The 23,960-nt window shown below is 31.4% G+C and overlaps 1 protein-coding gene across 1 annotated transcript in view; it reads left to right on the top strand.

Annotated features, from left to right (window-relative positions):
- The window catches only part of LOC129221865 (protein polybromo-1-like), a 120,802-nt gene that overhangs the window by 2,783 nt on the left and 94,059 nt on the right, over nt 1–23,960 (top strand). Inside the window, 9 exon segments of the mRNA XM_054856220.1 lie at nt 7,574–7,691; nt 8,710–8,807; nt 8,936–9,083; nt 9,644–9,763; nt 11,239–11,364; nt 16,766–16,933; nt 18,597–18,688; nt 19,714–19,992; nt 21,496–21,565. Coding sequence (XP_054712195.1) covers nt 7,602–7,691; nt 8,710–8,807; nt 8,936–9,083; nt 9,644–9,763; nt 11,239–11,364; nt 16,766–16,933; nt 18,597–18,688; nt 19,714–19,992; nt 21,496–21,565 — 1,191 coding nt within the window. The 5' untranslated portion in view covers nt 7,574–7,601.

Below are 23,960 nucleotides of genomic sequence, written 5' to 3'. Positions count from 1 at the left end.
CTAGGCACTGATAGATTGGTAACACGATTCCCTGCTCTCCCGAATTCCAAAAATCATGCATTGAAACTTTTCCGAAAGCTATAAAAACTTTAGTATCGAATTAATTTGTTTGATAACTTATTAGAAAGTGAGTCAAAATTTTAATTGTTACTAAACACTAATTTTTATTCATATTAAACCTATTTTATTATCACTTCCTGTTAGCTAATGTGTGTTTGGAACCGCACTGTGGTAATACATATTTAAGAAACTCGACCCCCCAAATGAAATGCTGAAATGCCGCCCCTGTATGATTCTCATATCGGATGTTAAAAGATTGCATTTTTCAAAATGTAGACATCTAAAGAAAAAAAACGGTAATTAAAAGAGTTTATTTAAAGTTAATCATCCAAAATCAACACCCATATAATTTTCTCCCAAAATAACAATTAAACATCGTACTGCACCGTAAAAACGCAAATATTGACAAGCCGAGAAATGATGAGAATATTTTCTAATCAAGTTATTATAAAGGTTCAACGCCAGACGCTAAGTGTTGATAGTTTTGAAGTTGGTAACCCTATCTGAAGCGATCATGTTTTTTCCTCACCCTTACTATCCCTTTGCAGTTCTAAGTTCATTTCGCAGATATATATTATTATTGTTTATTAAATCATGAGTGGAGAAAAGTGCTTACCAATGCCTTTTCAGAAAAGTTTACAACAACATCGCTGCTAATTAGCTGTGATAAAACATACAACCATTATATTTATATGGCAGTAGCAATTATTTATCGCTTGCAGGAGCATCACAAGAGTGCCGATTTTTTCGTTTTTTTTTTTTTTTCAAAATTAGCCGATTTTGTATAAGCTATTCCTTTTGACTTAAAAAAAAGGTTCCAAAAATTATCGGTTTATACACAGAAATATGCGTTATTTTGCTTTCAGATTTGCTCTTTCAATAAACAATTTGTGACAGATCCGATCTTGTTTATCAGAATTTTGTGAAGGGTCCGTTTTGTTTGATCGGGATTTTGTGAAAGGTCCGTTTTGTTTGATCAAGATTTTGTGAAAGGTCCGTTTTGGTTGATCGGATTTTTGTGAAGGGTCCGTTAACGGACCCAAATATCCTCTGGCCAGACCCCTGGATCTTTTTTAAAAAATATGCTTAAAAGAGTGTAAATAGCACAATACACACTTGTTTCATAGTTTTGTGCACACATAATGTATTTCAAGTTTAATCAAAGTATTATTACTTATTTTTTAATAAATAGAATACATGCTACAAGTTTTGTGAAGAATAGGTAGCTATTAGTTCATATTGTAGACTGTTTAGTATTCCTAATAAACAAGTGTCTTATCTTTGTTATGAATAATTTTTAATGTTAAAGAAAAGTTACATTTAATCAATGAATCATTTTTAAGAATTATTTCAATTATGATAAATACATATCATATTTATTTTAATTATACATTAAGATGTGCAATATTATGCATACAAACTGTATGTGTGCACATATTAGTGTGCTTTTATACAATAGTTTTGGCCAGCTGTATGGTGGTTAAATCCAGTTTTAACCAGTTTTTGCCTGTGGCATGGCAATAATGGGTTTTGTCTGGCCAAAACTACAACCTTGGCTGTAATGTTCAAGGTGATGGGAAGACGTAGTACTTGATGATTTTTTGGAAAACCATACTGCATCGGTAAACTAATTTTACAGTTTACCGATGCAGTATGGTCCATATCAAACTTCATGGTGTCAGAGCCGCCTCTAGCAGTTTTGCTGCCTCAAACAATCCTGCAAGGTGCCGCCTCTTCCCACAGTTTAAATAATAATAATAATAATACTAAAAAGAAAAAAAAGAAATGTTCAAACAACCAAAAAGAAGGGAAATAAACAAATAAAGTAAATAAAACGGCACCCTTTAAAGAATTACCAATATGGCAGCAACGCCGACTTTACTGGAGAATGAAACTTCATAAGTTTTGTTCCCCAAATTTGGACCTTTCGTATTTTGGCGGGGCTCTCCTCTGATATGCCCCCCTCTTGGCGAGATTTTAATTTTTCGCTCGATACGAAAATCGCCAATAAGGCGATAACTTGGCAACCCTGGTTTTGCAACTTGAACGCTGGAAAGTAGTTTCTCTAAGTCTGTTTTTGCACGTGTATGTGTTTTAGGAGGTAGGTGCTCATATGTTTCGCTCTTAGGGAGATTTTAAGTTGAATACTCTAAAATAAAGTTTCAATTCAAACTTTATTTTAGAGTATTCTTTTTCTTGTTGTTTTTTAATGTTAATTTAGTTGAATTTTCTATTTTAATTATGAGTTCGGTTTGTGATGTTGTCCAAATGTATCAATTGAAATTTTTGAATGAATCTTCTTTTTCTTTTTCGTCAGGTCGTCCAACGTTTGGACGTACCGGAGTCCTAAATAGATTTTTTATATTTAAACTAATTGAAAATAAAGAGGTTAGGTAAGTGAACATATTTTGAATTATTGTGTTTTTAGTGTGTTTCTGGTAGTTTGTATTTTGGTCTGGTTGGCATTTTTGTAGCACAAAAATGGTGTTAATTTCACATAAAATCTGTGACTTTATTGTATACTGAACGGAGGATATCTGTGACTTATATCCGACTGTGATGTATATTAAAAGTCGGAGGGATAACGGACCGAGCGGCAGCGAGGTCCTGGCGAGCCCGAGGTCTCATAGTACTTTCGTAATGAGACCGAGGCAGGGCCGGCGAGCCGAGGTCTCATTACGAAAGTACTATGAGACCGAGGGCTCGTATCCCGGAGAAACAACGGAAAAAAATTAATGCATTAATTTCATTAAATAATTAATGACATAATTTGAATTTTTCCTGTTGGCGCTAAAAAAGCATCGCTAAGAACGATGTATGACATATGACGTCATACATAGTTTTCTTGGCGACGCTTTTTTGGCGCCAACAGGAAAAAGTCGCCAAGAGGGGGGTATATCAGATTTGTTCCTTTGGCGGATATCAAGTCTAATAATCACTCGCTATTACAAGTCACGATGAATCACAGAAAATGCAGTTGTAATCTTTTGGCGTAAATCTTGCAAATCATATGGTCCATGGGACACGATCTTTGATATACACCATTAAAAAAAATTGCTTGGGGCTATGTCCAGAGAACACGGTGGCTGCAGAAGAAGTTTATTGTCGTTATCAGAAATCCATTGATTATGAAACTCGTTATTGAGGAAATAAGAAACGTCTGTCAGGTAATAGGGAGTGCGCCTTTTGTTGAAAAATAAATGATCATTCGTCTTGGCGAATGACAGAAGAATTAGTCTAAAGACTTGATATCTGCCACATTACAAAAGGTTCACATATGAAACACTCCATTAATATCAACGTTGTTGCTGCCTTGGTCATATTTTTCTTTTATAAGCCTCCCAAGCCGTGGAGGGAATTACCACAAAACTCGGACCACTTAGCAGTACCTCTCGCCAATTCTTGCGGCACTCAGTTTGAGAATCTCGGACATAACATGTTACCATGATTGTCAGTTATCAAATCATATAAGGAAAGAAATTAGTTATCCATTTGTGTATAATTTCAGATAAACATGTATTACGTTAACTTATTTGCTGCAGTAATTTGTTTTTGCTTTTGAAAGGATTTATTTTAAATTAATAATTAGTAGATAAATTTAAGATTTGAAATGAAAATGGATTTATATTTTCAGTTATCAATTTTAAATTGGCATAAAATTCGAATTTTTCAGTAAAAATTTTTTGAATAAATATTTGGTATTCGGCAAATATGGTATTTGGTGCCTCTCTATATGCTTTTTGAATAAAATAAAATTTAAATGCTTGCTGGAATCTTTTTAATTCAATAATTATTTTTTTAGTAAATATTTGAATTGAAACTTCCTTTCATTGCTTTTGAAATTACTTAATAAAAAATTTCTTCCAGTGACGCCGACTCCATGGGGCTTGAGGGGGCCCGAGCCCCCTCAATAGTTTGTTTTGGGGGGCAGAGCCCCCTCAATAATTTAAGAACATTATTTTTCATATTGTGGTTTCTAAAATCACAAAATTATGTTGGTATTTTTTACTTTCCTTGTTTGAAGATAGTTACATTGTAAAATACATTCAGTAATGAATTAAAACAAATAACTATTGCTGTAGTAAGCAGGTTAATTGAAAACGAGTGGTGTGAATAAGGATAGTGTTACGGTGCTGAGAGCACTCATAGAATTTGTCCCAGTGCTCAAACCTTCGGATGAAGTCTGTCGTCGGCGGCTATCTCATCTAAATAAGTGTTGCTGATCTGGAAAAAATATATCAGGGTTTGATTTGTACATTTAATGGAAGGCGTGATAGTTGTCTTCAATTATTAGAGTTAATGAAGTTATCTGTTTATTAACTTTTTTAACTCTATTAAAGCATTAATTTTGAGACATTATTTTTATTTAATGAACTCTGGGCCTTATTCAAAGCAAGCTTAAATTAGTTATTTCACTTTTAGTAATCAAAGTGCGACATCAATCTTTTATGCTTTATTCTTTTAATGATAGTTTAGATTTATTTAAATATCATTTCAAGCTTTCAGAGCTATATATTCACTGCTAATAGACTAAAAGTATAATTATTACTGTAAATTAAATTAGCTTTTCAAAAAAATACCATTTTTTTTTTTCAAAGCCAAAAAATGTGTCGTCTTGTCGATTTTCTCAGAGTGTCGCTTTACCGAGAGTCGAGTTTTTGGGGTTCTAATGTTGATCATGTGACTCTAAAATGCTTAAAAAACTTTAAAACTCACTATTTTTTATCTCAAATTTATAAAATTTCAACTGGCAAGACCCCCGTTATGGTACCCTCTCCCCAATAGTTGTTTTGAATTGGTGCCACTGGGAGTGCGTTTCCATGCAACTCAAGTGCACTACCTTGTATAGTGCCGTAGCCTAGCTATGGTACTGCACGTCTCCCTACAAAATGGAACTGCAAAATGAAGCAGAAAATTTGTGTACCAATTTTTAGATTGTTTTACTTTGAAAACGCCCTGTCACATATGTTTGTTTGTATAAATTATACACACCAGAAAATATGTAAGTTGGCATTTTTAAGGCACAAAAATCTGAATTTTTTATGGGCTCCGTGCTTTAACATACTCCCTAAACCCCAGTGACCTCAGGCCCCCCCCAATAATTTTTCCAAGTCGGCGCCCCTGATTTCTTCCCTACTAGGCACCCTGTTCCTTGCCGTCATACTGTTGTTATTATTATTATTATTTTTGGGCAAACAAACAGTTCAAAAATTTTTTGTACCAAAAACTCTATATTTTTCAGCATGACACCTTCCCCCCACCCCTAAAATGCTAGTCTGTCTGGGGTCTGTCCAGGATTTTTCACAGGGTCCGTTCTTTGTGAAAAATCAAATAATTTTGTGAAAAACCAAAAAATTTCGCAAAAAAAAAAAAAAAAAAAAAAAAAAATTTTTTTTTTTTTTTTGTTAAAACGAAATTTTAGAACTTAGAGATGGCACAAACTGCATCAATTAAACTTAAAGTTGAGTGTTTTCCTCTTCTACGTCGAGAAAATCATTCTGGATTTTTTTTCTGACATTTGGCAGGGGGGAGGGGAATAATCGCTTTTTCAAGTATCAACATTTATCTACCATTCTACATTATGTTAAATTATACTAGATATATTTCTATACAGTATTTAAAATAATTGTAACAAAAATATAAATAAATAAAATAAAATTCAGAATAGGGTTCAGCATTCAACTTTTTGACCCAAGACACTCTTTAAAAAGCACAGAATTTCGTTTCGAAAAATAAAAGGATATTTTTTGATAAAATTATTTTAAAATTGCATTTTACAGTCCTATGATAACCATTTCATTAATATCTGTGGACACAGTTGACCCAAAAAATAAAATAAAATAAACCATCTATTCAGCATTTTCATTTTTGACTCATAACAGAAAATGGAATTTTGCTTTAAAAACTTGAAACGAGAGTTCTAACAGAAATAAAGAAACTTTTCATTTATTTGAATCCTAATAAAGCGAAGTTAGCTTGAAAAAAGAACAAAATATGATTCTCATATCGGATGTTAAAAGATTGCATATTTCAAAATGTGGACATCTAAAGAAAAAAAAAACGGTAGTTAAAAGAGTTTATTTAAAGTTAATCATCCTTGTTAGCATCGAAAAATCAAAACCCATATAATTTTCTCCCAAAATAACAATTAAACATCGCACCGGAACCGTAAAAACGCAAATATTGACAAGCTGGCCAAATGATGAGAATATTTTCTAATCAAGTCATTATAAAGGTTCAACGCCAGACGCTAAGTGGTGATAATTTTGAAGTTGGTAACCCTATCTGAAGCGATCATATTTTTTCCTCACCCTTACTATCCCTTTGCAGTTCTAAGTTCATTTCGCAGATATATATTATTATTGTTTGTTAAATCATGAGCGGAGAAAAGTGCTTACCAATGCCTTTTCAGAAAAGTTTACAACAACACCGCTGCTAATTAGCTGTGATAAAACAAACCATTATAAAATACACCGCCAGCTCAGTTATTCCATCCAGCTCAGTTATTCCATCCGGAGCTTTAGGGCGGTAACTTACTACAAAACAACCATTATATTTATTTGGCAGTAGCAATTATTTATCGCTTGCAGGAGCATCGCAAGAGTGCCAATTTTTTTTTTTTTTTTTTTCAAAATTAGCCGATTTTGTATAAGCGGATCCCTCTAATCTGACTTACAAAAAGGTTCCAAAAAGTATCGGTTTATACACAGAAATATGCGTTTATACACTGAAATATGCGTTATTTTGCTTTCAGATTTGCTCTTTCAATAAACAATTTGTGAAAGTTCCGATCTTGTTTATCAGAATTTTGTGAAGGGTCCGTTTTGTTTGATCGGGATTTTGTGAAAGGTCCGTTTTGGCTGATCGGATTTTTGTGAAGGGTCCGTTAACGGATCCAAATATCCTCTGGCCAGACCCCTGTCTGTATTCGCCGCTGACCCTGTCCCTGACAAATAAATGCAACACTCTAAGAGATGAGGTGAAGTAGTGAGTAGTACACAGATCAAAGTACTACCCTGAGACAAACACATTAAAAGATGCATTTTCCTAAGTGCTTAGCGCTCCTTAGCCACAAGTTATTATTATTATTAAATAAAACCATGTTCCAAAACCAACCATTTTTGCACCTACATTTTTTTTTTTAATGCTTTGAACCATTATAGAGGTTCAGAGCATTGGTTTTCTTGCTTCAAAACCATAAAATGCTGTTCCAAAATGAGCTTTCTTGTCTCCCAATCTGATGCAAAAGCAGTTAAGTTGCACCCTTGAAATTCTTGTGCATTTAATTTTAAGCCAGAATAATATAAAAGTATACTTTAGCTGTACTACAGGGTTAAAGTTATTTCACAAAAAGTGGCTTTACAGTCCTTCATTTTGACTTTTTAAACATAGTAGAAACTCTTGACTTATTTTTGAGTTTCAAAAAATAATTAAAATCCTTTCTAATAGTATTCTTCGATTTTTTATTTACATTTAAATACCATTCTCTTTATGAATAAATTTTATTTTTCAGTGTTGGTTAAATAGTCGAAACATCAGTCATGCCCAAAAGAAAAAAGGTGTTGAACACTTCTGAAGACAGCAAAGATGGTAGTGAATGTTCTAAAAGGAAAAGAAGTTTCTTAGATCCAGTGAGTAATTTGAAAAGTTTTCATCTTATGAACTTCAAACTCGATAAAGGTGTGAAATGAATAAATACCTGTGTAAAGTTCATGATTTTGGAATGAAAAATATTTATCAATGTGTTACCATTTTTAAAACAATCAATTTTGCCTGTAACAATGATTAAACGTTTGATCCAGCTATGCTAGAAGTACGTTTAATTATTCGGAAAAACTTTGTTTACTGTAAAACGTTTAGTGCTATATCCACCAAAATTTGTTTTTCTTGAAACATTTTAATCCAGATTTTTAGAAAATTAATTTAGAGCATTTAATAAATTTAAAAATGTGGTACATTTGGTATCTCTGAAAAAAGATATGCCCTAACTAGAGGTATTGCTAAAGTTTTTCTCAAGGTGTCAAAATTCTTCTTAACTTGTTTTAGAGGAGTGAAGTGCCAACAGAACAGATCACTATACTGATCAATTTGAAATTTCTAAGGTTGAGATGGAAGATCAGAGTTAAAGGAAAGATGTGTACCGTTTTAACTTTTTTACCTTAAAAATTTTCAATAGTATGGATTAAAAAAAAAAAAAAAAAACCTTAAAGAACATTCAAATGCAATATTCTTTAACTTCCAATTGCTTTTGTCCGACATTTTCCACAATTCTTAACTTTTTTCTAATAAACCAAGTGAAAACACTCTTCAGAAAGTTTTTGACACATATTTCCAATTTTTGATATGAGAAGTATGCTTGTCGAGGCATTGAAAATGTCTCTGATCTTGATAGTTGAATATTTTTGGAAAAGTTACCAAATTTTAAAAGCAAAAAGCACTAGTTTCTGAAGTTTTTATGCATAAACAAAATCAAAAAATTGAGAAACGGATTTTCCATTAAATATTTGGTACTGAAAACTTAGTACTATAGACAAGCTTTTGTGTTTCATAATCTACTTTTTAGACTCACTTTTTAAAAATTTTTTAAGTTCAAAATTGTATTCTTTGCACAAAATAAGAATTAAAGAAAAGTAATTTATATATTTTCAGATTGAAATGTTCCAAGAAATTTATGATACATTACGTAACTATAAAACTGATGATGGTCGTCTGGTTTGTGAAACATTTATCCGGGCCCCAAATCGAAGGTTTGTTTACTAAATCTTGTTTTTTGTTTTCATCAGAAAATGGGAACTCTTGATTTCTGTGTAAAAGGTAACAAATTTCCTTTCATGTTTTAATTTTTTTTTTCTCTTTTTTTCCCTTTTCTGAATAGGAGTTTGGCAGATTATTATGATGTTATTTCAACACCTATAGATATGTTGAAAATTCAGCAAAAATTGAAAACTGATGACTATATGGACCTTCAGCAATTTTCTGCAGATATTGAATTGATGATAAACAATGCTAAGAGTTATTATAAGGTTTGTTTTTAGATTTTGACTGTTTGCGTTTGTACATTTGTAGTTGCAAAATTTTTAAATAGTTGTTTTGCCAGGTTAGTTTGTAATGTTTTTTTTTTTTTTGAAAAAACTTGGAAGTATGATATTGCCTCACATTTTTTTTTTTTCATTTGTTGGTATGAAATATCAATGTCATTTCATTACGATTCCAGTTTCATTTTTCTTTTACAAAATTTTTGTAGTCTTTAAATTTTTGACTCTATTCTTAACTTTCAGTTCTTACAAAATCAATTAGTTAAAAAATAAAGTATCATAATGATTAGTACAAATAATTAATATTTTTATTTCACTTTAAAAACTTCTATACTTTTGTATTGTATTTTTACTGAAAAACTCCTCTATTTTAAGATTCTATGTTCAGTTCATTTTTTCTGTGATAAGTTTAGATCTAAGCAACCACCAACTTGGGAAATTATTTTGATAAATATCTTTGTATTAAATGATTTTTTCAAAACATCCAATTATTGTTATTATTTTGCAAAATGTAATTTTAAAAAAAAATGTGTTCTTTCTGTTTTTAGAAAAATACACAAGAATACAAGGATGCATGTGAACTATGGGAAGTTTTCAATGAAGCCAAAAATGATATCCTGAGTAATGAAATTAAAAAGGAAGATGATAAAGCATGTGAAACTGATGATGTGAGTTGAATATTTAGCTTATTTTAGCATGTTTAATATCATCTCAAGCTATTGAACCTCAAAAGTTCTGAATGTCTCAAAAATCTGGACATTTTCCAGGTTTCAGCTGTATCCAATTTCCACATTTCTCATTAATTGCAGCCTTTCAACTAAGTACCAATTAACCTGGCTCGAGCACATGCATCAGAAATTTCATTAACTGCCAACGTACCTACGATATTAGACAAATGGCCATGTTGGCCTGATCGGTAAGGCATTGGACTCATAACTAAAAGGTCCCGGGTTTGATCCCAGCTGCTGGTTGAGAACCAAAACAGTGATATCAGAACCTTTCCTAGCTAGGTCATCAGTTATTTCATTACCTTTGATGCCAGAGTGCTCAGGTACTCAACAGAGAATGACCTTATTCAGATTTCCAAGAGTGCAAAGCATATTATAGCATTCCCAAACAATTTGGGATGTCATAACAGCCTTATTCTAGGCCTTTAAAATAGCTTAACTATCAGAGCAGATGTGAACATTTCTGTTCCTGTATCCCTGGCTCAATACATTTCATGGCTAATGTTGAAACAGTTTACTTGAAATAGCAATTTTATAATGTAGGATTAATTTCTGTTAATGGAAATAGCAATTATATTTGGGATTAGTTTGATCCTTTGTCAATGCACTTATATTCAGCAATAATACAAACCTTATCTACTTTGAGCTACCCCTTAATATTACTGAAATGTTATAAAATTTTGTCCCACATTTATTCTAATTTATTAGAACCAAATGGGAGGGTAGGACTCATCACCTTCACAATTTTGGACCACCCTAGTGAACAAACATTGTTGCATTGAATGCATTTTGTGGGCATAAATATAAAAAATAATTTAAAAATTTTTCTTGTGACTATTGAAAAGCTTTTGAAATGAAATCAGTTTTGAGAAAAAATTCTTGAAATGGAACTGAAGACTTGTTGTTTGCTCTGCATTTTAATGTATCTGACTACTTGTTCTTGTATTAAATCAAAAGAAATCAATTTTTGTTTTTTGTATCTTTTTGCTCATTTTCTTGTTTCTCTCTTTCTTTCACTCTTTTTTTTAGATTCATTTTGCCTTCTGGTCCTTTAATTTAATTGTGAGGCAGGAAAAAGTTCTTCAGAGTTAGAAAAATAAAATGCTTTAAAAAGTGTTGAAATATTAATATTTTCCTGATCTGGAGTTTCACACCTTGTTTGTTTTGTTAGTTATTTCGACCAGGATTGCTCGGTTTCTGGTCTGGATAAAAGAAAAATCAGAGCTGTGTTCAGGGTCCCCATCCACCCTGTTTTAGTGGTAGGCACAGGGGACCCTGGAGTGAAAAAGTCTCCAGTGCAGCATAACAACTACAGATATTACAAATTACAATTTAGCAATGCAGTGCTTCCAAATAATATGTCCATAGAATTTTTTACTTAAATGTGCTCTTTAACAAGTATTGATAATTTTTAGGATAGAGCTAGTGAATGCAGTGAAGATGAATCTATCTATGAAGAGCTTTTCACCACAGTTATGACAGCAGCTGATATGGAAGGACGTGCTTTAAGTACTATGTTTCAACTGTTGCCATCCAGAACCGTAAGCTTACAATTAAAAAAAATCCCCCAAATTGTTAAAATTCTTATTAATGCTTACTAATGTAAAGCAAAATATTTCTTTTTTATTGAGAAGAAAAACTCATAGTACATAATGCAGTTGTGTAATAAAATTGAAATTACTATACTAAACTTACTAATTTAAAATCAATTTTCTAAGTAAAAATTATTTTTCAAGAACATTTCTATTTATGGAGAAATACTGTGAATTAAGCTCTGTCTCTGAACCATTGATATTTCAGACTTGTATTGTGCATAGAGATGTAAAATTTCCGGAAATTTTGAATTGATGGGGGAAAACGGTTTTTCCCCGTTTTTTTTTCGGGAAAAATTGGAAAAAATAGAAAATTTGATTTCTTTATGAATAAAATTTGGGTTTCTTGATAGCTATGTGTTTCTTGTAACATATAAAGGGTTAAGCATTAAAACATATATGCTATCCACACATCTTCTTTTTCTGCTTGACAGAAATACTCATAAAGGTAAGATTAATTTGAAGAAAAAACCTTTTTGTTTTGTAACTGAGTAGAGGGCTTTCATGGTCAAACCCAGAAATAAGTTAAGTCGTCACTCAACCAATAATATTGGGTAATGTGTGTCTAATCATAACAATTACATTTTCTATTTTAGATTGCCTTTGAAACTTCTGAAATTTTCGACTTTCAAACATGATTGATTTTTTTTTTGGAAGAGAAATAATACAATGTAGCTGTCTGAAAATGAAAGCTGTTGAGTTTTCATTTTTTCCAATCCAGTCTAAGTTTAAATCAAAACTAATTTGGTTTTTCTTAAGCTGAACCAAAATTAAACTGAGTTTAAGTTTATTCATACGGCCGTGCTAAGCACAGTAATAAAAATAGTCATACCAGCCCTGCAGAACAAATTTGTGTTATTAAAATGTTTTATGGTCATTTGATCAAGAGCTATTGTTTTGAAAAATTCTTTAAAAAAAAAGACATCTGAATCAAATATATGGAAAAGCCACAATTTAAAATACAATATCTCAGCTTGAGCCCAACTGCAAAGTCCCCTTTTTTTGCTTAGCACGGCAGTATACAGGGTGTGGAAAAAAGTATTGGACAAAAATTGTATCATATTGAATGGAAGAAAGGTAATTTCATTTTAATGAGTACCTAATTTATTTTTGTTTCTCACTTTATTAGGAAATAACTTACAATATATTACTTAGTTTATGTATTGCTTTTCGATTTTCTTACAATTTTACGCGAAATACCTGCTATTTTAAGTTGTTTAACCAAGTAGAATGACAGTCTGTTAGCTTGTTGTGCCTTGACAAACAGTATTTGAAACGGCATGGCGTTTCAAGTGGCTTGGAAATGATAGTCGATGTCCGGAAAGTGTACAAAAACGAACAGTGAACATTTCAGTTCATCGTCAGGTCATCAAAAAGTGAATTTAATGAAATCCTCAGATTTCCACGAGAGCAGTCGTTTGTGGGAATTTGTGACCGATAAGTGCGACTAAGGGGAAAAACAGCTCAAACAGAAGTTTTGTAAGTTCCAAAAATTCAGGCATTCCGTATGACTCTAAAGATGCCAGAAACGTTTGAGACGGGCTCGCAAGTCCACGCTGGAAGAGATACCTTTCACTGATTTACCTTTCAACCGGTTCATATGCCCCAGAACCATAGCATTTGGTCTGTAGACACCATAGGCTAAGATATATGGGGAAAGTGGGGGCTCAAGCCCCCCCCCCCTTTGGAAATGAGAACTTCCTTCCTTTTAATACTTTTTCTTTGTAAAAATGTAAAAACATTTATTCTCCAGCCATTAATGAATTAGTTATCTAAAATGTTAAATTTTATTAGCTCTAATCTGTACTAAAGTCGGTTTCCATGGGGAAAATATCCTGCTAAACCATGGAGAAAATATCAGAGCCCCCCCCCCCTTAAAATTTTGCATATATGGGCGCCCTTGGTAGACACTCCAAGCACCTTAGAAAGTGTTAGATATCGCCAAAATCTGAAGTCAGGCTTGGTTTGAGATGGGATCAGGACAAGCGACAAAATATCTCTAGTTTTTTTGTGGAGGAGGGCCGTAAAATGAATCAAAAAGTGAGCCAGAAGGACAATTTAGAGGTTATTGTACTTCTGTGGGCCTAAGAGGGCTTGTAGACTGGACATTTTCCTTTAACTCCCCACCAATTCATATGGCCAAAAAGACAAGAGTGGTGCAAAGCGCATTGTTTTTAACAAGATATCTTTTGAGTGAACGCTCTACTCGCTCGACCTCAATCCCATTTATTGGGATGGCCTATTTTAGAGTCAAAGGTCTACCCTAAACTACACATAAAATTGAACTCTCTAAACCAATTGCTTTATAGGGAATAGGATTGATAAGAGGACTTGCTGCCCTTGAATGATAATTTCAATAAGCAGTTGCATCTCTGTATTACTGCAAAAGGCTGTTAGTTTGAAACCAATTAAATTAAATGATTGCTAAAGGTCTTCTCCAGGGCCGCGCTGTCCCTATGTGCAAGGTCGTGCGGCGCATGACGGCGACAGAGTCAGAAAGGCGCCGTGCTCAACCGATCAAAAATGCTCCAATTGGCGGAAAAATATCACCAACCAAAAAAAAAAGAATTTGCATTTTTTCTAAAACTGGCGAATCTAAAGAAATTATACTGCTCATCGAAACAAGCACTTCATCTCGCTGCTTATATCTAAGAGGACAAATTATTGCCTTGTTTCTGAACATGCTTTTCAAAAGCGCAATCTTTTACACTGAAATCACCGTGATTGTAATTAATGCATACATTAGCATTTTTCTTCGTAATGTGGAGCCATTGAATGCTATTTCGGTATGTCTACAGTATACAAGGTCGAGCGTACGAGGTGCAAGAACTTTGCTATTCCCCAATTAGGTTCTTGTGGTCAATGGCGTAGCCAGGATTTCATTTCGGAGGAGTTCCGATTGTTATATAAAGTTTTTAAAAAAAAAGAGAAAAACCTATCTAATACCAGATGTCCTCAAATTCAGTTTTGCATTAAATCCTTAAAGAAGCTAATATTTCTGTTTTTTTAGACATTTTTCAGACATTCTTAGGTTATGCTTTCCCTTAGAAGTAAGTTATTTCTTACCAGGAGAAATAATTGTCTTTAGTTGTAACACCATTTTTTTTTTGTGAAATCTTTTTTTTTTTAATCAAAAAAGGAGGAAAAAGTGTTTGTTTTCAAATTTAATTGATCCTTGCATCATATAAGAAGTAAAGGAAGTATGTAGAATTCTCTGCTCTCAAATTCGAGTTTTTTTGTACCATCCAGGAAAGCTACGTGTAAAAAAAAAAAGAATATTTTCCATTTTTAATGTTTGTCGCTCCCCCTTGGCTACGCTACTGCACTGCTTGTGGTGAATATTTTGTATTATAATTTGTGCAATGCGTTTTTTTTTTGTGATTTTTAACTATTGTTCAAATTTGACTGCTTCATGTTAAAAATATGGTAAGCACATTTGCATATTATTTACTTGTGCATAATATTTATATATTGTAGACAATAACTTCGGTTTTCCTTTTATAGTTCCGTAAAGAAACGACTTGACCAGAATTACTCACCCCCCCCCATTCAACTATTTGTTCATTAAATTAAAAAAAAAGAGCTTTGGACAGTATATTGGTTTTAGATTTGCCATTTTGACTATTCCGTACTTTAGAATTACTTATTTTGCAGGAAAAAAAAATTTAATTTCAGTTTTTAAGGTGTAACATCCTCTATATTTATATGCTTCAATTAATCAGTACCCTGTTGTCATGCTTTGACAGGCATAAAAGTTTGATTAATTATTCATCAATTTAGAGATTTGACCTATATTTAGAGCGGCGTTTAATATAATATTAGAATATTTTCTTTTTCCAAAACGCATTAACATACCAGATGAGCTACTGAACTCGAAATACCTTCGAGATATGTAGTAAAAACGCACACTGTATTCTAAAATTAAATGTTTACACATTGTTCTTTTGATAAATTAAATTTCAAACATGCATTTTCCACACTATTCTTTGTCTACAAAAGATCACTCCAGATGTTGACTATATTTTCCTCGAACGCCACTGCATTAAGGCGCTCAAAAGACATTTGCACGACGGCGCCGATCAGACTTGGCGCGGGCCTGGTCTTCTCATTTTTTTATTTTTTGAGTTTTGTTAGTTTATTTATTTTTAATAAAGTTTCTTGAAAAATTACTTGCCCGTTTTTTTTTTTTTGCCGCTCCCTGTACATTTGGTTCGCAGTCAGCAGAAATATAGTTTTGTGATTAAAGTTATGCTTGTTTGTTTTATAAAGAAGGAAAATAAATTCTTCACTAAGGTTATTGGTTTTGTAAAAAGTATTATCAAACATTTTTTTATCTACATGCAAATTATATTGTCATACAACTTGCATTAACGTTGGACAGTATTTTAATATAAAGCGGGAGGAGAGAGGGAATTGAATCAATATTTAATTGATCAATATTATATTTCTAATCACTTTTTGCTGAAAATTTCAATTAAAACCCTGAAAAGTTGAAAAAAAATCTCTTTTTTTTTTTGCAATTTTTCCAAAGTAGAAATTTATTCATTCGGAAAAAAAAACCGGTTTTATTCCGTTTTTTTCGGAAATTTTCCGGTTTTTTTCCGTCTATTTTCATCTCTAATTGTGCAAGCCTGTTGTCTTATGCCAGCTAGGCTGGTATTTTGGGGTGCGCTGCTTCACTTTTCCATCTGTACCATTTTACATGATATTTCAAAGATCATCAAGTTATTTACATTTCATTGAAGTGTTAAATAATTTAAATAATGCTTAATATTTACTGCTACTTGAACTGATAAAAATTTATGATGGAGAAGAATGATACTATCACTAAATTTTACAAAAATATCTGCAAATCAAAAAAGCATTTTACTTAGTTTTCTATAATTGAATAATAATGAATAATAAATAACCCATTTTCCTCTCTTTTTGGAACCATTTACAATGCTGTAAATGTGTCTATATAAATTAAATAAGAAATATCGAAGAAATAGGTAAGAGAGAAAAGCACTCCATTACCATTGCTTTTAAGAGCCTAGATTTTTGTAACTTTACTATGCATGATTCATTAGCATTCTGTTTGCAGTTTTAATTAATCCCATGATGAACTTATTCATGCATTTTCAAAAAGCTTTTCACTTCCACTATTTACATTTTATGTTAAAAGTGAAGACTATTGAAAGTTGCCATATTTTAATTTAACAATGAATATAAGTGAATAAAAATTCATATTTTCTTATAAACTTCATTCACTCACATAACTGTTTTCAGTATCTTTTAATTTTCTATTTAGTTCTTACAAAGACTAATGCATTTTTTTTAAGGAAAAATAAAAGTTTTTTTTTTTTTCTAGTTGTACCCTGAATATTATAAAGTCATCACAAATCCGGTGGATTTAAAAATGATAGCAACAAAGATTCAAAACAATGATTATCGTTCTCTTTGTGATATGGAAAAAGATTTACTTCACATGATTAAGAATGCAAAAGCATTCAATGAGCCCGGATCACAAATTTATAAAGTAAGTTTGGTTGATTTTTTGCTTTTGCTCAATGTTTTAATTACCATGAAGATGAAAGTAATGTGATTACATGATGCAGTATTTAGATTTTTTTTTTTAGTTTCTCTAATTTGGGTATAATTTTTAAAGTTTTTTTTTAGGTACAATTGTAGGGGGGGGGGGGGGACTCCAGAACTGGGGAAAATTTGATGTACTGATGTTATAAATATGAATAAAACTTGTTTAAAAAAAACTAAGATAAAGGAAACTTGTTGTGAGCCTTTTAGTTTCACCTTAAAATTTTTTTCACATCATTGATACAAAGCATAATAACTTATGTACACTTTGCTTGCATTTTTTGAAGGTTTTAAACAGTTGTTTTGGAGATAGTTAGGATAGTACCAAACCAACTCATAGATAGTTTTTTAACTCATTAAACAATTTAAACCAGAATATATACAATTTTGTTTCCTTATAAAGGTATCTGAATGTAAGAAAAATGGGTTGCATGTTTGTATAAGAAGTTAATATATATATATGTATAAAAATATATATATTTAAGTTTTTGGGATCTTAGTTTTAAGAAGGAATGACAGTTGAGAACATTTTTTTGGGTCACTACTTTTTTAAACTAGATCTCCTCTTAGTTAATGGTGACATGAATCTTGGCCTTAATGCAACCAATACTGTATTCCAGTTCCCCCTTCATTTGAAAGGAATAAGAGCTGTATGATCTTTCATTTCCTCTAGCATTAATAACCGAGAAACCACTAACTAAACAGTAATAGAAAGTTCAAAGTTATTTGTGTCCAAGTTCAACTATAAGTGATTCATCTCTTACCCTAAAAAAAGTATTTACAGGTTGTGCATGAGAATCCAGGATTGTAAATATTGCACTCACTTTTTTGACTTTAATTATAAATGTGTATAATTTTTTCACTTCATACTTTTATGCTTATTGTCATTTTGACTTCAACTGAGCTAAATATATGCATAAGTAAGTAGATTTTTTTTACTAAACTGTATTTTTGGGGCTATTGTTGCTTTTTAATTACCAAGTTTTGAATTTTGCCTGTGGACGCTGATTTTAAACATTTTTGAATATTTTAAAAATGCCTTACAATGGTCAAATTACGGCATGTATGAATCAAAGTAGCTTGTTTGGGCAGGAGTTATCAAGGCCTTAATTTTCTCTGTACAGTAATGTTAACTTTTAAATTGTTCAAGGTTGCACAAAATATTGTTTCTTTCAAGAATTGAAACAGGGAATTAAAGTACCCTAATAAGGATCTTTCAATAAAAGTGATAATGGTATGTTAACATGTATTGTTTTCCTTTTTTTGTGTTAGAAGATCTATGTTTTTTGCCCTTATTTTATCTATTTGTTGTTATTTTGTTTTGATATTGTATCAATGACTGTGATTTTAACTTTGTTAACTTCTACTTCTTTGACATTGTAGAAATGAGTCTTATCAGCTTTTATCTTTTTTGTTTTTTCGCTTAATATTCAAACTGATAGATTATAATATCGTGACATTGCTTCCAGTATTTAAGTCTAAAACTTTTCCACTAATTTTTTTTAATTGTTTGCCATTTCTTTCCTTTTATTATGTTTCATATTTTATTTTCATTATGTGATGCACATTTGATAAACAATATAAATTTGATTTTTTTTTAATTACAGGATGCAGCAACATTAAGAAAAATAATTTTAATAAAAAAAGCTGAAATAGATCAAAGAAAAACTTACCCTGCAAAAACAAGTGAAAGAATTAGGTGATGATTTTTAGATTTGCTATCATAAGGAATTCTATACAGTTCATTTCGGTTACAAGGACCACATTAGGACAGGTTCTAATAACCAGCTGATCCTTTTAAGCAATTAGAACCTGTGTAGCTTGACCAAACATGCTATACAAAATATTTAAAAGCCTTTACAATTATTGTGAGCCCCATATATATGGTGAGCATACGAAGAGGAAAAAATTGCCGTTTAAAAAATCTTTTCGTTAAAATGAAAAATTCAAATGAAGCGAATAATATGCTTTTTATACACTCGCTCAAAAACATTATCAGACCTATACAGTTTTAGTTATTCCTTCCAGTCAGTATCGATTCAATTCAATAACCAGAAGTTACTAATATTGTGAGAGTGAAAAAAAATAAGTGTAATTTAGAACTAATCGGTTAGTTATTCCTTCCAGTCAGTATCGATTCAATTCAATAACCAGAAGTTACTAATATTGTGAGAGTGAAAAAAAATAAGTGTAATTTAGAACTAATCGGTCATTTGAAATTTCAATGAAATGTAAATTACGTATTTTACAATAAAAGTTTTTTTTTTTTTTAATTACATATTATTGGACGTGCTAACTAAACTGAAGAAATTTGAACTGTCACTGAAATTTTGATCTCTGCTGGAATTGCCGCCATGCAATGGGAGGAGTTTTGTTAAGCATTTTTTCCTGTAGATATTGCTGATTTTAATTGAAAGTTTCAAGGAACCATTATTAATTTTTATTGCACTAACAGTTAAATTCATCGACCCTTTGTGAAACTCTCTTCAAGTGGGAGATTTTAAAATTTTTCTCAGTTTTTTTCTCATGTTCCTTGATTGATTAAACAGATTTTTAGTCCCAATAAGCGAATAATAGTAGGCTTGTGTAATGGATTTGTTTTGGTTCGTTAAGATTTTGTTCGAATAAACGGCTGGTCCGATTAAATGGTGGTCCAAGTAAGCGGATTCCATTGTATTTAGTTATTTGTTTCTCTTTAACTAATAATTTTTTCCTTCTCCAAAGAAATAAAAGACTTGCAGGGGGACAAAAATGGTCTGCCATTATTTCTGCCCTACAATATGAATCTGATGCAATTCCTAAGGTAGATCTTACTTCAGATATTGCATCTCCACCGTCAATTGATTTAGCAGATGAGAGTCGAGACGGAGATGACGGTAATGAATCTGGACCAGAAGATGCAGATAATAACCCACAATGGCTTCTTTATGAAACAGTCAAGAATTACATTAATCCTCAGGGATACCAACTTTCTGAACCTTTTTGGACTCTTCCAAACAGGAGGTAACTAAACTTCTACTGTTTTACCATCTTCCCTTTTTGCTCATGCAGTCAAGATTAACATTTTTTTTTTCCAAATATTAGAACATAATTAGACGGTATTACAGGTATTTAAACTCTTGTTATATTTATACTTTTTTACTAGAACAACAAGCTGGTTTAACTTTAATTTTATTATTAACGCAGAAATTATTCACATTTTGCATGTCAAAACACATTTTTGAAAAGTTAGATATTTTTGGCTGTTTTGATGCCTTCAAATTAGTAATTTTCCTCTAACTCTTATTGTATTAACTATTACTCAAATATTATATTAATATGAAATTATATCTTTAAATATGTGCCGCAAAAGGAAAAACTATTGATTTTCAAAAGCTTTCATTCATAATTTTTAATAATTTATACAAATTTGCAAAAGTTTACAATTCTTTTGTAATTTTTTTTTAATGTATTGACTTCTTCATTTGCATAACAGATTGCGACAACCATAGTTAAAAATTATTTGGGTGAACAGAACTTACTTAGCAGTTTGGGGTGGGGTGGGGGTGGGGCAAACCCCCCACTTTTTTTTTCACCAAAAAAAAAAAAAAAAAGATGGTTTAGAACCAATTTGCATTATTTTCCAAAAAAAAAGGGGGGATGGGGATACATGTATATATTTCAGGGGACGGCATCCCTCCACTTTTCATCTCAACTCCAAGCACTAGTTCTGAACACTCCTTTAAAAGGCTATTTGTTTCAAGAAAAGAAAAGAAAAAAAAAAAAAAAAAAGCTGCAAGTCTCTAAAAAGGCTTTATTGCTTTATTTAGGCCTTAAAAGTCTGCTAATAGCCTTTATTTCCTCATGCTTTGAGCTACCATGTGCATTTTTTTTTTTTTTTAAACCATTTTATCAATAATTCAAGCAATATTCCTCTGTTGTAAAAAAAAAAAAAAAGAATAAATAAAAATAAATGAAGGAGGAAAAAAGTCCTCTTTTAATCCTTGGAATAACAATTTGTGCTGTTTCTTTAAATGAAGGATAGGAAAAATCAGAATGTGTAAGTATTTACTTCTTTAGTGTTTATAAAAGAGTAAATAAAAATTGGAAAAAATGTCTGGAAATTTGAGATTTTTCCAAGAACTGTTAAGGAGAAAATAAAGATTTTTCTGGTGCTTCTGACTTATTTTGTTTTTTTACTACAAATTGCTTCACCTTTACTTTATAAACATATAAGTGGCGTAAGTTTTTGAATGAAACAAGAATTTGAAGACTTTAACCCTGTACCTTAAAATCAGACATGACGTAGGTCACTTTATCACTACTTCGCCATTGATTTCCACTGGAAAATATTTAAATCAGGCTTTGAAGGTACAGAAATATCTTCTAAGCAAAGTTGGAATGGGAAGATGTTTTCCTTTGTACATTAGCTTAGAATGATGTTATGCTCAACTTATTTTGTTTTGTCAAAATTTTATTTTTGGTTAGGTAATATTTTTGTTAAAATTACTATTTTTTGTGTTTCAGGTCATACCCAGATTATTATAAAGAAATCAAGCAACCAATGTCCTTATTTAAGATAAGAACTAAAGTCAAAGTAAGCAGCTAACTATTTGCTCTTATAAAATTGATATACATTGTTATTTATTAATCTGTTGGATTGAAAGTACTTTAGTTGAAACTATTTTGTGCATAGTGAGGGTTTGAAGTGAGAGTGACTAAGATAATTTTTCCTAATTAAAAATTATACAAAGTTGAACAATTTTCATCTGTATGAATTATGTTAGATATTTTCCCTGTATATTTATAAAGTTTCATAAAACCGTTTTGTAAAAATTCTGCTATAAAACATCATTTAGTGTTTAACCATTTTTTTTTTTTTTTTTGAAAAAGGGAAACTTTCAAAGTAGAACTTCACTTTTCTCTGCATCATTTGTTCTGCCAAAATATGTGATATTTAAATCAGTAGAGACCTTTAAAGCGTTTAGTAGCTGGAAGCACCAAAGGAGCGTTATTGAAGATGAAATAAAAAAGTAAGGGTGAAGAAATAAGTGCTAGCGAATTGCAATAATTTAAAATTAAAGTGCCACCTTTTTTTTCGATGCTCTTAGCAGAGCTACATTTTAAGCGCAGCCCAAGCACTCTTTTGGTTTTATCAACGATTAAACAATTAACATATGTAAAACATAAAATTATTGACTAAATAAATTAGCTTTAATTAATAAAAAAAAATTGCAATAAAAATGTTTTTAGTTAAATTACCAGAAAGCACGAGAATTTATTTTTTATTTACTTATTTCATAATTAAAAAATGAAAAAAGGCAAGTTATTTGTGGTAACCGAGAATCATCTTTCCCTTCCAGTACATTTAGTTTTTCCTCTTCATGTATATTTTTCACAAAAAGCAATGGATGTGACTTGTTTTCTTTTGGAATTTTAACCATTCATTTTAAAAACATGTAATTTAAAAATCATATTTTTTGAACTAAAATCAACATGAGTTTATGCTGCACTGAAAGAGTATACGTTGTTACATGGTCATGTATTATCAGAAAATATAAGTAATGAAAAAAGCGGTAATACGCCCAAAATGTTGCAGCCAAAAATGTCGCCAGGCCAAGACGTTGCTCGTCCAAAATGTCGCCAGCCCAAAATATCGCTCTGACCAAAATATTGCCGGTCCAAAGTTTACTAGTTCAATTTGTGTAGAAGTTAAACTAAATCAAAACAGGAACTATTTCTGTTTTAATATGATTTTTAAAAATTATTTGTATAAGTCATATTTAGCGGTAATTAAGTAAACAATGAAATGTACATTTAAATTTAAATATTTACCTTAGATCTTTTCAACATCAGCCAAGAGAGAAAGAGGGCAATGGAGCACGATATCAAAAAAAAAAAAAAAAATCTAAATGATCAAATATTCCTGTAGAACTTTAATTACCAGGGATATTAAATAAAATCTGAAATAGCATTCTTTCACAATTTTTGTAATAAAATTTCGCTACTTGAAAGTTAGATTCCTTCCAAGAACAGATTATTCATTTATTATTATTATCATTTATTAATATGTATACATTTTTGAACTATCAAACCATATATAGAGCTGGAATAATAAACCTTTTTTAAGCCCATTTTAATATTAAGTCTATCTTTTTTTTCGCGTTTGTTTGCGATTTCATTGTTGACTGGTGATCGGAATAATCACAACGAATTCAAATTTGTTTTTCTTGCCATTTTTGACTTGTATCCTCATGTATATAATAGCCGATGATCGAGTAACCCGCATGTTTTAACAATGAAATAAACTTCCGCCACAGCATGATAATTTGATAATATGTGTTGGTAATGTTTTAACATGCAGGGAAAGGCTTTATTTTGACAAGGCTGAACTTGATCCTGCAACGTAACACTTTTACTGGTAATACTGCCATTTTAGGATAAGGAAGAAATGAAAAATGGGTCAACAATGAATGCTACCTATTGGAGTCTAAGGTTAATCCACTGGATTTAAGGTTAAAATGTCAACTATCAAAATATCACCAACAAGCAATGGCTTAATTTAAACATAGAAGCAATTTTCTCCCATCATACTATGATGGGGCAATTTTCTAGTTTGTTAATAAATAAAGTGTTTTTAATTGATTTCAGCACATAAGCAAAGCTTTTAAATGAATTTCCAATTGGAGGGTAAAAGCACCCGAATGTTGGGTGCCCTTTGTTTTTGTCAATTACTACAAACGTGATAAAGAAAAAACAATAATAATGAGCGTGGAATGAAAATATAGAAACCTGAGATTAGGATCATTTCAGTGTGAAATCTTAAACAGAGTTTTAGCAGTGAGTATATTTTTTCCTCAAATTTAGAATTTGGACAACAACTCTTTAAAAGGGCCTTGCAGAACGAGGACAACTTTATAGAAAAAAGCTGCGGGCTCGAATTCAGAGTCGGACTGAGTTTGGGAGTAAAAGCATCGGAGTTTGGGCAGTCA

The sequence above is a fragment of the Uloborus diversus genome, chromosome 5 (assembly GCF_026930045.1).
Source record: "Uloborus diversus isolate 005 chromosome 5, Udiv.v.3.1, whole genome shotgun sequence".
NCBI classification, from domain to species: Eukaryota; Metazoa; Arthropoda; class Arachnida; order Araneae; family Uloboridae; genus Uloborus; species Uloborus diversus.
This window is presented reverse-complemented; position numbering and strand designations above follow the sequence as displayed.